General features: G+C 40.3%; 1 protein-coding gene across 1 annotated transcript; it reads right to left on the reverse strand.

Moving 5' to 3' along the window:
• Positions 1 to 793: 793 nt before the first annotated feature.
• LOC113024289 (hydroperoxide isomerase ALOXE3-like) lies at positions 794 to 7,618 on the reverse strand. Its single transcript, XM_026171217.1, has 14 exons — positions 7,412 to 7,618; positions 6,992 to 7,196; positions 6,746 to 6,827; positions 6,374 to 6,496; positions 5,988 to 6,091; positions 5,573 to 5,739; positions 5,315 to 5,458; positions 4,519 to 4,722; positions 4,286 to 4,372; positions 3,401 to 3,570; positions 2,232 to 2,353; positions 2,030 to 2,130; positions 1,490 to 1,660; positions 794 to 1,356 (listed from the first exon to the last, which is right to left on the reverse strand). The coding sequence occupies exons 1-14, from the start codon at positions 7,562 to 7,564 to the stop codon at positions 1,177 to 1,179; spliced, it is 2,013 nt and encodes a 670-aa protein (XP_026027002.1). The 5' UTR covers positions 7,565 to 7,618; the 3' UTR covers positions 794 to 1,176.
• Between the last annotated feature and the right edge of the window lie 8,905 nt (positions 7,619 to 16,523).

The raw sequence follows: 16,523 nt of genomic DNA on the forward strand, positions 1-16,523 counted from the left end.
TCACCGTTCTCATGATCATTTTGACCCCACGGGATGAGATCTTGCGTGGAGCCCCAGATCGAGGGAGATTATCAGTGGTCTTGTATGTCTTCCATTTTCTGATGATTGCTCCCACAGGTGATTTTTTCACACCAAGCTGCTTGCCTATTGTAGATTCACTCTTCCCAGTCTGGTGCAGGTCTACAATACTTTTCCTGGTGTCCTTCGAAAGCTCTTTGGTCTTGGCCATGGCGGAGTTTGGAGTCTGACTGTTTGAGGCTGTGGACAGGTGTCTTTTATACAGATGATGAGTTCAAACAGGTGCCATTCATACAGGTAACGAGTGGGGGACAGAAAAGCTTCTTACAGAAGACGTTACAGGTCTGTGAGAGCTGGAGATTTTCCTTGTTTGAGGTGACCAAATACTTATTTTCCACCCTGATTTACGAATAAATTCTTTACAAATCCTACCATGTGGATTCATGGATTTTTTTTTTTTCACATTCTGTCTCTCACAGTTGAAGTGTACCTCTGGTGCAAATTACTGACCTCTGTCATCATTTTAAGTGGGGGAACTTGCACAATCGGTGGCTGACTAAATACTTTTTTGCCCCACTGTACAACAAAACTAGAATTTAAAAATGATTCTACAAAGAAATGTAGAAAGTGCACGTTAGCTAAAATAAAGCTTTAGACAGAATTTATGATGTTAATATTATACCAGACATCAAATAGCTGTTCCATAAATAAATAAATAAATGAACAAAAAAAAAACTTTTATTGTGTTAAGGCATAAAAGCATAAAACAGTGCTTATTTTTGGTGATTAAAACAAAGGTCAAGGACTAATTCAATAACAGAATAACAATGCTTGTTGATTTGGGAGTAATGCAATATATTTTTAATGAATAAAACAAATCTGTGTGGGAGAAACACAACAAAACATTAAAATAATGAAAATATAAGCAATGTAATTTGGTAAAGTTTTAGTAAGACTCTGGCTCAGAGCAGACACTCTCATAGAGTGATGAAAATGTTACCCAGACATATTTCAACAGATAAGTAAAAATCGCAAATCAGCATACAATGATCAGAAGCAGTAAGTTCGTTGCGCCATTTCATCAGTAAAACTCAGAACTTGCATTTCTTTCCCTGCTTTCGCTTGAAAAGCTAAATTTGTCTTCTTATCTTCTAATATTCAAATGGCCACACTGTTTTCTACCACTGCTGGATCCATGTAGGTGTATGGCACGTTTAAGTGCTTGTTTCTGGCTTTGATGACTCCACTCAAAATTTCAAGCTCCGTCTGAAAATCCTTTAATATCTTGCGAGGAATCTCCTCAGTGAAGTGGTCCTCTGGGTACTGGCCAAGAGGGACCTAATGAGAACAGTGATACATTTAGTTTTTCTTCAACAACATTCAAATTTTTGTCAAAATAACTCAAAATTATTCACAAAAATTTACTGTAAACATAATTTCTGACATTCTTAATGAAATCTTTGCTCCTTACAAAGTCACTGGACTGCTTGCTGAGGAGCCACACGGTGGCCATGCCCTGAACTGTTACGTTGACATCAGGGAAGGTCGCCAACATCGTGGCCTCGCTTGTCGTCCCCTTTTTGGTCGGTGGTGGGAGTTGCAGGGAGATGGGAGTGTTGGGCATCCAGCCAGCATAGTCAAACTGTATTTAATGAATAAGTAAAGGATTTACTAAGATTAAAAAGCATAGTTTTTAATTCTGTCTTTGTTTTTTAATATTGTTGTTACCTTCCTGCTGTTGTATGGTATTATTCATACAATTATTTACATTTTCCCTTTGCATGACAATGAGTTCATTTGATTTTGGGAGAAATGTTTCATAAGCTACAACTTGTCAGTAACATGACTGACTATAAAAAGAGCGTCTTAGGGAGGCATGTGATGTTTTTTATGTTCTATTGTGAATAAAATTAGGGTTTTTGAGATTTGCAGACCATTACATTGATCGTGTTTTTATTGACATTGTAAACTGTGCCATTTTTTTCATTATTGGGATAATATAAGAACTCACCTGTCCACTGTTCACAGCTGCATGCTGGGCTGAGCAGGTGTAGATCACCATGGTGACAAACTTGATCAACTCAGTCACACTGGTAAATGTCTGAGGAATTCCTGAAATAACAGCATCATTCCTTTAGGTTTAGGTTGCAATATATAGTATGGAGAAATCACCACTATCATCATAATAATTGAAGATAGTAATTGAAACTCACCTGTTTCTGCTTGAGAAAGGAACCCATGTTCAAAAATGTCCAAAATCCACTTCTGAAGTTCAGAGTCCTCCTGGACCTCACGGTCACTCTTGTAGTAGTAGCCGAGCATTCCCTGCACAGACCTTTGAGAAATGGGAATACACTGTGTAAAACATGTTTTTATTATTTGTACACAAACTGCTCCAGGATTATTTAAATAATAAAAAATTGTATTTGCCCTAATTCTTTTGTTTCAAAAACTACATAAAAATAAATGACACAAAGTACCTTGTCCTGATTAAAAATAGGGAGGTTACAGGTTCACGATCAACACACCAAGTGTTTATAATTTAACTTAGTGAAGGTAGGCTTCTGTAAGTAGCAGACACATCTCTCAGTTTAGAGGCATTTTAGTTTCAACAGAAATCTAAATGTTGTTTAATAAGATCAAGGCAGGCTGTACATGTGGTCACAGCTACTGATATACAAAGGGACATAACTTGTTTAAACATACACTATTAAAGAACAGGCTCAGGATACTCTTGCAAAACAGATCTCATAAGTTTTACTTGTTGGTCAATGAAGGTTAAAAAACAGACTAACCGAAAAAACTGATGCAAGGAAAATGTTGGCAAAGACTAGAAGAAGAGGTGTTATGCAAGCCACACTCAAATGTGACATTCACAAAAGAAAGCTTTTGCAATAAAACAAAGAAATCTAGTTAAAAAAGGTACATAGAAAAGGTGTAACGTATCTGTCTTTTTCTGTCCACATTGGAGATTTGAAATAATATTAATGACAATGATAACAAATCGGTTAGCCAGCACAAAGACATCTCTTAATTCAATTCCTTCACCAATGAAGACCATAAATACAAAAAACAAAAAGCAAACAGACAATGAGACCAATGCTTTACACCATGTGCTTTACACGCTGTGCAAAGAAATTGTCATTGTTGTCTTTTGCAAAGGAAAGTTTGTTATTACTGTGTGCTCAAATATATGACTTTACAGGAGGCTTTTATTTATTGATTTTCATATTTTAACCAGCCAATACTGTGGAGAAAGACCAGATCAGTTTTTTATGCTGATTTAAGATAGGATGACCCATTATTTACAAACTCTGAATTGTTGCAGCTTGATGGCATCATTAGGAGAAAATCAAAATCAAAAGAAAAGAAAGTGTGGTACCTGTGGATGATATCCCAAACCTTTAGTCCATCATCCCTGTAGTAGAAGTTTGGCACAGCCTCCACGCCACGTTCAGCAATGTCATCAGGTATGCAGAGGGAGCTGTAGGTTAATGAGGACACTGACCTCTGTAGGATGGTAAACATGCCCTCTCCACCTGATGATGCAAACTAGAGAATGGGTAGCTCACAGTTAGAGACAAATGTTGTACATGACACTGAAAAAGAAAAACAATTCTTAAGGTAAAGGTCTAGTGAGTGTGTATGGTGTTATTTTTGTGCCTCTACTCTGAGCGCACGTTACAAAAAGAGAAAAAAAAAAGTGTTGTTGTTGCATTTTGAGAAGAAAAATATTTTTGATTGAAGAAAAGTTTAATTTGAGTGAACAAAATTCATTGCTGTGTGCAAGAAATGCATTTCAGTGTTTGCTATTATCCATTTACACACACAATAACAGCCACTCGGTTGTTGGCATTTGCTCTTGCTCAGATCTCTGCTCTGTGTGCTGACGGACATCTGTAGGCCTGCTCTCAGTGCGTATGTGCCACAAAACAAACCAATCACAGACTTGGACGCAAAAATTCTGATTGGCTGTTTTGGTCTCCAATCAGCTCGCTAGCCACAGCATTCCAGAAACACTGTCCAAAGTGTAGCTAAATCCAATAGAGTGGTTTGGTTTAAACTAGATTAAAACCAACAATGGACTTAAAACATTTTATATTTTCAAATAAAATAACATACTTATCACACATACTGCATGCAGCAGTTAATTTTGTTTGGTCAAATTAAACTTTTCTCCGCTCAAAGTAATTTTCTCCCTAAAATTCAACATTTGCACTTGCGGAAACAGTTTTTACGCCATAAGTGTGCTGGTCGTACTGCATACCTGAGTGAAATTGCCAGTGTCAGAAATTAGAAGACGCCGAGCTAAGAAGTTGATCTGCATAGTGTAGCGCGTGTGAGGTTTGAGGAGCTGCGGGAAAGAGGGAACTCGGTTAGTGACATGATTGGGGCAACACTTCATTTTATTGTCCACAACCAGCCGTTATGGACAAATGCTTTCCACACCACTGAAATAATGGCATAAAACAAACTGAAGTTTCAGCAAACGTCAGTTACCTTGTACAGAGGATGCACCATGGGCACATTGCGCAGCAGTGACACTGCAAAAACCTCAGCCAGCAAGTGCGTGCGCAGAAGGTGAACATTGAGCTGATGCTCATTGAAATCTGCACTTCTTACAAAAATCTTGGCGATCAACCAGTCGTACTCAGAATCAGTAGGAAGAAAGATCGGATTGTCATCTGATGGAGTCTGCTTCAGCTACAGAAGGACAGGGCAGAGTAGTCATTTGATACAGATGATCAAGTATGCTCCTAAAATCAATTACTGATCAAGACTGATGAAATTTCAGTTCCTGTTCTATGTTTGACAAGTTTATCTTTAAAGTTTGATACTCTGCTGATCCCTTATGGGGAATTTCCACTGAATCCTTTCTGAACAGCTTTACATGATGCTTTTAATTAGCTTTTAATTAGTTTTTACTGATGCTATCTCTCTCTGCTCAGTAAATATGTTGCATCTGTGTGAGTGTATTGTACAGAATGAACTGGGAAGGCTGTTTGTGATTTTGGCGCCATAAATGAAACTGACTTGATTTATGTACGTGTCAGACTCTGCATTCAGCAATCTGGATACTGCTATGGGATGAACTTTCACAAGGCTAAGGCTCAGCAAAAACACTTCACAGCTGGTGTTCAGATATGGTACTAGCTATGGTTGCAAATAGAATATCCTTATATTTTGATTTTACAATGACGTTGTACATGAACAATTGCTTTACACATTAACAGGTGTGCTATCTCTACTGATGAGCTGATAAATACACGAACTTAAACCTTACTGTCTGAATTACCTGAATGGCAATCGGCATTAGCTTATCATGAGGATCTTTGTGGAGCAGGACGAGAGGAGCCATCAAGTACTGCTTCTTCCCATTGATGGTGTTTGCTTTTACTCCATCCAGACGCTTGTAGTCACACAGGAATATGTTCCCTTTCTGTTTGAAAGTTCAGGATATTGCAACAGTGTGGATATAATATTTAGTCAGTGACTGTACAAGTACAATTATTTGACAAAAAATCAATTTATTATAAAGAATTCAGATGATCACCTTCATTTCATCTGCCAGGCTGCACTGGCCATGGGGAAAGACCATGTCATCAGTGACAGGGAAGTTACTGGGCAGGGCTGTACAAAGCTGAATCAACATGGGGTTGACACCATTTAGAAACTGGTAGCCAAAGAAAGCATCCTCTTTCCAGTGTTCATGAACATATTCTGTGAAAAAGAGACATTTAACTTATTATTTTTGAAACTGTGAGCTACTAAATTCTGCTAAATTTCTGAATTAATGTCAGAAGTTCAGGGTCTGAGAGTCTTCATTACGTGAACTGTAAAAGAAAAGTCCGATTTCTCTGGTAAGAATATAGATGGTTTACAGAACAGGCTGCCCAATATTCAGCTCATTATTGCATAGAGTGCATACTGTATAAGGACTCCAATATGCTATGATGTTAGTACAGTACCTGATATTTCAGTCTTTTTGCAGCAAAACACTCGATTGATGCTGTCAATATTATCCCACTTCTTCTTACAGTTATCCAGTCCCTTCAGCTTCAGCTCAGTCAGTCTGAAACAGAAGAGCACATTTATATAACTTCATTATGATACTTAATATACTTTTGATAAGTAAAGAGAAAAATATGGTAAATGGTAAATGGCCTGTATTTGTATAGCACTTTACTAGTCCCTAAGGACCCCAAAGCGCTTTACACTATACACAATCATCCACACATTCACACACACATTCACACACTGGTGATGGCAAGCTACTGTATAGCCACAGCCGCCCTGGGGCACAGTGACAGAGGAGTAAAGAGTAAAGAGAAAAATATGTATAACAGAACTTCACCCTGTGGAAGCAGTGTAGAGAAACTCTTTAGTTTTGGTGAAGGAGAACTGAACCTCATACGGGAGTGAAAATGGGTTTTCTGCCTTCATGGAGTGAGGTATTTTCTCTGCATATGCATCCCAGCTGATGAAACGAAGAAACAGCGATGATGAGGAAGTTAGTTACAGTATGACATGATATACTTTTTATCTGCAACATATGCAATAGTTTAATTTCTTTTAATTAATCCCAGCAGACAAAGAATATGCTGCAATGCTTAATTTTAAGGTTAAATATCATTAGTATTAGGATATTCAGCTATAACTGGACAGCATTTGTATTCTAGTTTCAGGAGCTGTAAGGCTAAAATGTGTATAAGCTCTGAATTCTCACCGATAGTCTTCCTCTCGCTGCTGAATCTCCTGCTGCCGACTGTACCTGCCAAGATGATGGTTGTCTTCAAAGACTCTCAGAGCTATAAAAAAAAAAGAAAACAAAGAAAGAAAGAAAAATGGTTTCAAGTTGTTCTTGTAAATATGGTATATACTGTATTAGGAAACTGCTTCAGCCTCATTACAACCTTTGTTTTACATCTTCAATGGTTTGAACAAGATTTAAGATGAGCACAGTTTCCCAAACCTTTTCCATCCCTGAAGCGGTGCACCTTGCTATCAGCAATCCAGCGGTAGATGGGAAAGCTGTAGATGTCTCCTTCAGGGGATTTCACTTCCACCTTGGCACAAAACCAAGCGTCCTCCGGGAACAGTGGGAGAGATTGTTTGTCTAACTCTATCAGCACAAGATTTCCAAGCGAAGTGGGGCAGGACACCTTAAACTTTGATACCTAAAGAATGACATAGCAGTTTGTGCTGAGCTGTAACACTCGAGCATACAATTCCTGTTATAATTTACTGTGGTCCATGAAGTGAACTGTTTGCTTTGACCATCTTCATGGTGATAGATTCCCCTTATTTCCACAAAAATGATTTCATTTGTGTATCATCTCATACAGGAAACCTGAGATACATTTAATCATGAAGATGCATATTTCAGACTTACGGCTCCTATAACGAAGGATGTAGCCCCTTTCAAGCCCATGAGCCACGTGCGATCACTCTCCCCATCTGTGCCCACCAGCTTAATGAAGACATTGTTAAGAGTAGTGGAATTAAGGCGATCACCAGTGAATACGGTCACTTTATACTGCACCATTTTCCCTCTTGAATGTGGTCAGATCCTTGGAATAACTACTCTGTCAGAAGTTGCCCCCACAATCGTCTCTTTTTATTGACACATTTTAGTGGGAGTGTCCAGGCAATTGCATCAGGTAGGTGTTGTGTTGAAATGTTGGACATGTGTGATCAACTGCTGTAACCTGAGAAACCACAGGAATTTGAGCTGATGATGAAATAACGAGGCTTTATTTTATTCAAGAGAAATCGCAGCCACTGTGAAATGTAGAAGTATGCAACTATTTGCTAAATACACACACCAAAAAAGTTTTGTAGAATTTTAACAAACCTTAAAGTCAATATTTGGTATGACTCTTCTCTTAGATAGGCTTCCTTGAAATTTCTTTCAGTAGCCTTCAGGGATAATCAAAATATGACAGAGCCCCCATTGTGTTTTACAGATGGCTGTAAAACTCACTGCTGTACCTCTCCTGACCTCTTTCCTAAATACATTGATGATTTGAACCATAATTTTTTTAAATTCAATTTTCAATTTGGATTCATCTCTACATGTGACCTTTTTTCACTGATGTTCTTTCCCATTCTTGTGTAATTTGGCCTACGTCAGCCTTTTCTCCCTGTTTTGCTTCCTTAAGAATGACTTGACAGTCACACTTTCACTGAGACTGTTATGGTTCAACGTGGGCACTCAAGCACAGGACTCCAGAATCAGCTGTACACAAGAATTTATTTACAGAATCCACCAGGTGTTTATACAGGAAGTGCAGGGCAGCGCTATATACAACAAAGTGAGGGATGAGGCTCCAGGGAAATCCAAAGGGGTAGTCACTCGTTCTCCAATTCTCCACACTCACAACCGCAGTTCCACTCTCCACACTTGACACAATGATTCACACAGGGAAGGTATTCAGGAGGTCTGTAGATGAGGAAACGAGAATTAATTACAACGTTCATGCTGTTGACGTCGACTGCGAAAATTGTCAGGCGGTGGAAGGAATACTTCGAGGAACTCCTTAATCCCACTGACACATCTTCTGAGGAGGAAGCAGAGTCTGGGGATGAGGGGAATGACCCGCCAGTTTCCGGGGGCGAGGTCACTGAGGCAGTTAAACAACTCCTTGGTGGCAGAGCCCCTGGTGTTGATGAGGTCTGCCCCCGAGTTCCTGAAAACTCTGGACGTTGTAGGGCTGTCCTGGTTGACACGCCTCTACAATGTTGCGTGGAGATCAGGGGCAGTACCTCTGGACTGGCAGACCGGGGTGGTGGTCCCCATCTTTAAGAAGGGAGACTGGAGGGTGTGTTCCAACTACAGGGGGATCACACTCCTCAGCCTCCCTGGGAAAGTCTATGCCAGGGTGCTGGAAAGGGGAGTTCGTCCGCTAATCGAACCTTGGATACAGGAGGAACAATGCGGTTTTCATCCTGGTCGCAGAACACTGGACCAGCTCTTTATCCTCTCAAGGATCCTTGAGGGTGCATGGGAGTTTGCCCAACCAGTCTACATGTGTTTTGTGGACTCGGAGAAGGCATTCGACCATGTCCCTCGGGGTGTCCTGTGGGAGGTGTTGCGGTATGGGGTGTCTGGCCCCTATACAACCGTTGCAAGAGCTTGGTTCGCATTGCCGGCAATAAGTCGGACTCGTTCCCGGTGGGTGATGGGCTCCGCCAGGGCTGCCCTTTGTCTCTGGTTCTGTTCATAATTTTTATGGACAGGATTTCTAGGCGCAGCCAAGTGGCGGAGGGCTTTCGCTTTGGTGGCCTCATAATCTCATCTCTACTTTTTGCGGATGATGTGGTTCTGTTGGCTTCATCGGGTGAGGGTCTCCAGCTCGCACTGGAGCGGTTCGCAGCTGAGTGTGAAGCAGCGGGAATGAGGATCAGCACCTCCAAATCTGAGGCCATGGTTCTCAGCCGGAAAAGGGTAGAGTGCGCTCTCCGGGTCGGGGATGAGCTCCTGCCCCAAGTGGAGGAGTTCAAGTGTCTCGGGGTCTTGTTCGCGAGTGATGGGAAAAGGGAGCCGGAGATCGACAGACGGATTGGGGCTGCAGCTGCAGTAATGCGGACGCTGCACCGGTCCGTCGTGGTGAAGAGGGAGCTGAGTGTAAAAGCGAAGCTCTCAATTTACTGGTCGATCTACGTCCCTACCCTCACCTATGGCCACGAGCTGTGGGTAGTGACCGAAAGAACGAGATCACGGATACAAGCAGCAGAAATGAACTTCCTCTGAAGGGTGGCTGGCCTCTCCCTTAGAGATAGGGTGAGAAGTTCGGCCATCCGGGAGGGGCTCAGAGTAGAGCCGCTGCTCCTCCACATCGAAAGGAGCCAGCTGAGGTGGTTCGGGCATCTGACAAGGATGCCTCCTGGGCGCCTCCTGGGTGAGGTGTTCCAGGCATGCCCCACCGGGAGGAGGCGACCCAGGACACGCTGGAGAGATTATATCTCTCGGCTGGCCTGGGAACGCCTTGGTGTTCCCCTGGATAAGCTGGAGGAGGTGGCTGGGGAGAGGGAGGTCTGGGCCTCTCTGCTTAGGCTGCTGCCCCCGCAACCCGGCCCCGGATAAAGCGGATGAAGATGGATGGACGTTCATAATAGACTCTTGACTTAACTGAGCTCTAGCTTTGACGCATGGTAGACAACGATCCAACGAAGACCAGCTGGCTCAAATGCTAATCGCCTTAATGGGCATCACGCCCTTCCGTGGGCCGAAGGCGTGAAGCCACAATGAGTTCTGCCCCGGCGACAGAGAGGAGTAGAGAGAGAGCAAGAGAGAGAAAAAGGTAGAAATAGCCGATCAGCATCCTGCTGATCCCCCAGGCCGTGACAGAGACCATTTATGATGAAGTTTTGATAAGCTGGATCAGCTGAAGGGCCAGATGCATGTTTCAGGTCCGGTGTCAGGTCTTTGTTGAATTTATTTATATATGTTATACATATATGGTAAAAAGATGACTTTCAGATGTTGATCTGCTGTAGATAGTTTCTTAGGCCTGCTACGTTCTTTTGTAGCAGGCCTTGTTCAATTACCTCAATTTTTTTGGAGGATACACTGCATACTATATGCCAGGTTTTTGGCTAAGAGCTAAGGCCTTTTCTATAAATTCAGTGAAAGATATTGGAATAAATTATATTTTAAAGGAAGCTACCAGTCATAAAATATAAAGACAAAGTTAAAAGTTAAAATACCCTCTTTGCTAAGTGGTGTGTATTTAAATGACCACGGCTGACCCGACGACATGAAGATGCTTTCACGTATCTTTATTCTTTTATTTACCGCTGTCATGTCATTTGCTGTCATGTTACATACACAGCTTGCAGCTGAACACTTCTACAACAACAACACACAGCAGGCAGAGCAGATTTTAAGCTGGCGAGGCGTGACTGTGATGCAGCGCAGGTGCGTCCGCCTTCCCTGCTGCGGCACCACCGACCATGCCCGCCACAGTGTAGATACAACACTGGTTCATCCTTTGAGTGATTTTTATGCTTGAATGATTCTCAGGTCACTGTTCACAGGCACCCACATGGTCAGTGAGGTGCCTAGATCCTCCACTTTTAAATGTCTCACAGCGCAATGCTTAGCATATTTTGGTTCCTGCAACTGGTCCGTCGGTTATTGTCTCCCCCGAAACACTTCTCTTGTGCTTTTGGAAATCAGTTTTTTCCTATTTCTATTTTATTTTTTTTCCATTTCCGTTGTGTTTTGTGTGCTTTTGCAGCGGTTTTCATATTGCTGGTGTTTTCTTTAGTTGCAGTCCGTTTGGCCTCTCAGAGCCACCGTAACCACCAGTGTAATGTGCCTCTACATAGAATTGTATCCTTGTTGGACTGTTTATAGGAAAATAAAAATCTGTTATTTTTGTTAATGAGCCAGAATAATAACTAAACAATGGCTCTGTGAGCATGGTCATGAAATCAAAGTGGGTAGTGGTAAATACAGTTAAGTTGTTTTGCCTCCGTTAATAATTATATTATGTAAAAAAAAAAAAGTTTAAATGGTGTGGTGATATTTGTTCACTGATTTCAGGAGTTTGGTGGGCTTCAAGTTGTTGGTCCATCTATGGGGGATACAAAAGTGGAAAACGTATTCATGTGCAGCAAACTGGAATGAAGGGCGGAGTTTCCTTCCACGAGAAAAAATATGTTTGCACAATCATCAGTCAACACTCACTTTGCTGTAATGTGTGCAGCACAATAGTTTTTGTGTTAAATATCAGTAGAGTTAAAGAGAAAAGGATTTTAAATGTGTCTGCAAGTGCATAATCCTCAGGTAAAACCAAAACGTTCCTACTAATACTTATCACTCTAGTTTTCTGTAGTAACTATTGGCACATACTCAGTTAAAAGGCACTTCAGTGCAGTAACAACACTAAATTGGTTCAACAACCACCCTGAGACAACCTAAACATTAGACCAAAGGATTAAAAATACACTGATTCGGGTACCACTTCCTGCTACAGTGTAAGGTTACAGTGAAAAGGTGTTTGTTTGATTGTGGCTTTCACTGAATTTGTGTTTTAGATGGTGAAACTAAGTGTGAGAATAGGATTACAAAACCTGCCTCTGCTAGTCATGCAGAACAGGTATGAAGTGACTCGTATTCACGGAATTGCTATTCTCTCAATTCCAGTAAAAGGTTAGAAATTAGGTTGAAATCAATAGCAAGAGCAGACTCGCTTTAAAGTATGAAGTATAAAGTCATTTCATGACCTGCATGATTCAACGGTCTTGGAGATTTCTGATGTGTAGAACTGGTTAGTGTTACGTCTCTGACATTAAATCCACAAATCTAAACAGCTCATTTTAAAATCTCCTAATTAAAATTTTTCATTGATTTTGTCTCATGTTTAATTGCCAGCAAACTTATATGATAACAATAAAAAAAATCATTACGTTTTAATATTTGCCTTAAGATTAAAGCACACAATGATTATAATGCAAAGCACGAGAGTCACGAAGCCACCGTTTTTTTTTTTTCGAACTATAACAATGTGGTGATTATGTTGACCATTAAAAGGTTTAATGTATATTTATATAGATACACTACACTCTGAATCCTTCCAACATCATAACAGAATTCTGATGCTCCCTTTAAAACAAAGAAGAAAAAAAGGCAGGATTTTCTCCTTAGTTAACAAGAAATGTTATATTTCACTTTCCAACATTTGGAAAGGGGGCATCTTTTCTAATTTGGGATTTTGCCTGAAGTGCTATCCCTGCTGAGTTTATAAATGCCAGTTTGGCTAATTTATTTCAAGAGGAGCACAGAAAAGAGTTTATAATGATCAGTGTAGTTCTCTGTTGTGCTTTGCTGAAGTGAGCAAAGTTACTTTTGTACACTAAAATATCAGATGGTTATTTATATAAAATATAATCTTCTAATATTCTAAATGTGCCAATGAAGTGTTTATTACACTGTACAACAGAATAACAACTTGTCAAAATAGCTTCCATTAGTTGCAGAAAAAAAACTTAACTAGTTTACCTAAACTTTAGTTTACCTAAAATAAAGTTTCCCTAAACTTTAGGTAAACTAAACTATGGATCAGAACGTCAGGAATGTAGTAGGTTAACTGTAGCTCAGGAGCCAGAGCAGCCAGTATTCTTGGGTAAGATACTGAACAATAAGTTGCTTTTTAATGCATTCATCAGAGTGTGAAGGTGTGTGAATGCTAGCTAGAAACCGCTTATGCTGGCGGTAGCTCAGGAGGTAGAGCAGGCTCCCCCAGTCTGCATGTTGGGCAAGATACTAACCCTAAGTTGCTCTCTGATGCATCCAGGAGTATGAATGAGTAGTAGTTAGTTAGTTAGTGAGAACTTAAAAGCACAGAAGAAAGTGTTTGTGTGATTGGGTGAATGCTGTGTAAAGCGCTTTGAGTGCTTTGAGTAGAAAAGCGCTATATAAGAATCAATCCATTTAGCACTTACCATTTACTTAGGCAAAGAAAGAAAGTGCTTGTATGAATCTGAGTGACTAGATGAATGAGGTATGCTCTAAAGTGCTATGAGTGCTCAAATTGAGTAACAAAGTGCCATGTAAGAAACAGTCCATTAGTCATTTACCAATGTGTGAATTGCAGAAAGTAACAAGTTTTGTCACTCGTTAGCTGGATTGCAAAAACAAATGAGAATTAAAATCCACTTAGAAGTTGAGGAGGCCTGCAAGCAGTCAAGGACAAATTAAGTTCATTCAGCACTAAATGTGTGATTAGGTGAGTTCAGGAGTATTATGACTACATGGTCAGCAGCAACCTCGAAAAGCAATAAAATTGGTATCATAAAAATATCTCTCTTTTTTGCAAGAGCAACACCACTACCGGGCTGTGCCCAACATAGACAGCAAAATCTATAATAGTGACAGCCATTGAAATGTTATGCTTCTGAGTTATTCAGATTCTAAATACTGCGCATACTGAGGTGCTGAACAAACAGTACAATACACGGTAATAGTCACGTTCAAGTACACAAACCCGCTGTCCAGTTTGGAATCTGAACAAGTTTATCACTGTGCGACATGGGGAAGTTCCAGATGTCTCCTTGCAGGAACCGCAAATTTCAGGGAAATTTCTGCTTTCCAGAAGAGATATGGCAGCGTAAAATGTTGCATCCTACAAACAGACAGAGGAAGTGAGAGTCTCCACAGACTGTTGAAACTTCAGCACAGTTACAAATTGCAAATACTCTTCTGTTAGAATGAAGACAATTTCCTTCCCCCCCAAAGTGGTGCTTCAGGTTTAGATTTTGCTGCACAGACCACAGGTGAACAGAGCAATTTTAGTCTCTTATTTAGCAAAACAGATCTTGCATATATTACACAGAACTCAGAGGGCATCTATTCATTTATGCATTGATTAATGAATACCTTTATTCATTATTAAATGAATAAAGGTATTAATTTAATAATAAATATCATTCAAAAACCTTATTCTGAGAAAAGATATGACAGATTTTTAAGAACAAAACAAGAAATTAAGAATTTAGTCCCAAGATTCTTATTTTTAAAAAAAAACATTTTATTATTATAACTGCTTCTCGTAGGTAAACTACTGTATACACTGACCAGCCACTTTGTTGTGTGCAACTGTTCAGCTTCTCTTTAACATAAATAAAAAAAAAAAAAAAAACATTTGGCAACAACTCAAAAACAACCTGCAACCTGAAGTTCAAACCAAGCATCAGAAAGGGGAAGAAAGCTGATTTAGGCTACGTCCACACGTACCCGGGTATTTTTGAAAACGCAGATTTTTCTATGCGTTTGCACTTTTCGTCCACACGTAAACGGCGTTTTCGGTCACTGAAAACTGAGATTTTTAAAAACTCCGGCCAGGGTGGAGATTTTTGAAAACTCAGTTTTTGCGTTGACGTGTGGACGAGAAAAACAGAGAAAACGCAGCGTCAAAGGTGTGCGCCTTTTTTGACGTCACACTGTGTGCCACGTTATTGTTTCGGTGAAATGAATTTCTACAATACTATTACTGTTAATTGTACTCTCTGCAGTGTTTAAATGCTTACATATACACACACAGTTACTGTCCCTCCACACATACGACTCGGTTCTGCTTCTATGCCCCATCCTTGTTTACTATTTCCCACCGAGGCTTCTAGACTTCTGATTGGCCAACATTTCTACATGGTTAGGAATATATCGCCACCTGTTGCTTTGGCATGTTCCTAGCAGCGTTTTCCTTCATTTCTGCGTTTACGTGTGGACGGGATTATTTTTTAAAACGAAAACGGAAAATCTCAGTTTTCAAAATACCCGTGTACGTGTGGATGTAGCCTTAAACTTTAGACTTGGCATGGTTGTTGGTGCCAGGCAGAGTATTAGAAATCAGAGGGAAAATGCCAGACTACTACAAATAATTCGAGTTAGGACTCATTACAAGCAACACTTGTAATGAGTCATGTCTAATCTTGAAGCAGATAGGCCACACCAGGTGTCATTCCTGTCAAGACAGGAAAATGGGGCCATATTTGACATGAGCTCACTCAACTGGACAATAGGAGATTGGAAAAACACTGCCTGGTTTTGGTTTCTCTGCTCCAGTATTTAGATGGTGCAAACAACATAAAAGCATAGATCCATACAGCTTTGTATCAGTGACTATAATGGTATGGGAGGATATTTTCTTGTCAGATGTTGGTCTGCTCCTTGGTACCAATTGAGCCTTGTTTAAACACAGCGACCTACCTGAGTATTGTTGCAGACCATGTCAGTCCCTTAATTATCACAGTGTACCCATCTTCTGATGGCTGCTTCCATCAGAAGTCAGCCAGCAGTGCTGGTTTGACACCAGATCCCGGCCAGACCTGTCTGCTATGTGGGCAGTAGGATAATGTTTCATATCACAAAACTCACTTCATCTCAAACAGGTTTCTTGAGATGACAATGAGCTGTACTTAAATGGTCAAAGTCATAAGATCTCAACCCAGTAGATAAGCTTTGATTCACATCATGGATGTGTAGCTGACAAATCTGCAGCAACTGAAGAATATTTCCAACACTTTGTTCTAGCTTTGTGCTAGCAAGGTGTACCTAATAATGTGCCCAGTGAGTGTAAAGGAAATTGATATTATCACATTCTGAATTGAGATGACTGTTGTTGAGATTTGGTGCTATATAAATTGAACTGAATTGAATATAATCACATTTTTGCCACTGAGATGGTATCTACACAAAATACAGTGGCCTATGTAAACATCACTCTATTTTGCAGTGTTAAATAAATATGCTACACATGTCAACAGTATAAGCAGGCTAATGTGGATAATGCAGACCCATCTTGTTAATGTCTGTGAGCCATGTGTGTTTAATCTGTGCCATGCATTAAATGAGGCTTTAGAGAACTGATAATTTAGAATATGATGCTAAAATACAATCAGGTTTCAGCAAAGAAACAAAGAAACCAAGTGCACATTGGTGGCCGAGATGAAGTAGCAGTCTCAGGCGAAGTTTAGGGTGTTCATGTTGTCTAACTCAT

Source organism: Astatotilapia calliptera, chromosome 6 (genome assembly GCF_900246225.1).
Source record: "Astatotilapia calliptera chromosome 6, fAstCal1.2, whole genome shotgun sequence".
In the NCBI taxonomy this organism is placed as follows: domain Eukaryota; kingdom Metazoa; phylum Chordata; class Actinopteri; order Cichliformes; family Cichlidae; genus Astatotilapia; species Astatotilapia calliptera.

Excerpts from the sequence above, each read along its gene's own strand:
- LOC113024289 (XM_026171217.1), bottom strand. The coding sequence starts at position 7,564 with ATGGTGCAGTATAAAGTGACCGTATTCACTGGTGATCGCCTTAATTCC. Across the intron at positions 6,092-6,373 it reads CTCTACACTGCTTCCACAGG|ACTGACTGAGCTGAAGCTGA; the intron begins GTGAAGTTCTGT and ends CTTCTGTTTCAG. Across the intron at positions 4,373-4,518 it reads TGGTGCATCCTCTGTACAAG|CTCCTCAAACCTCACACGCG; the intron begins GTAACTGACGTT and ends TCTTTCCCGCAG.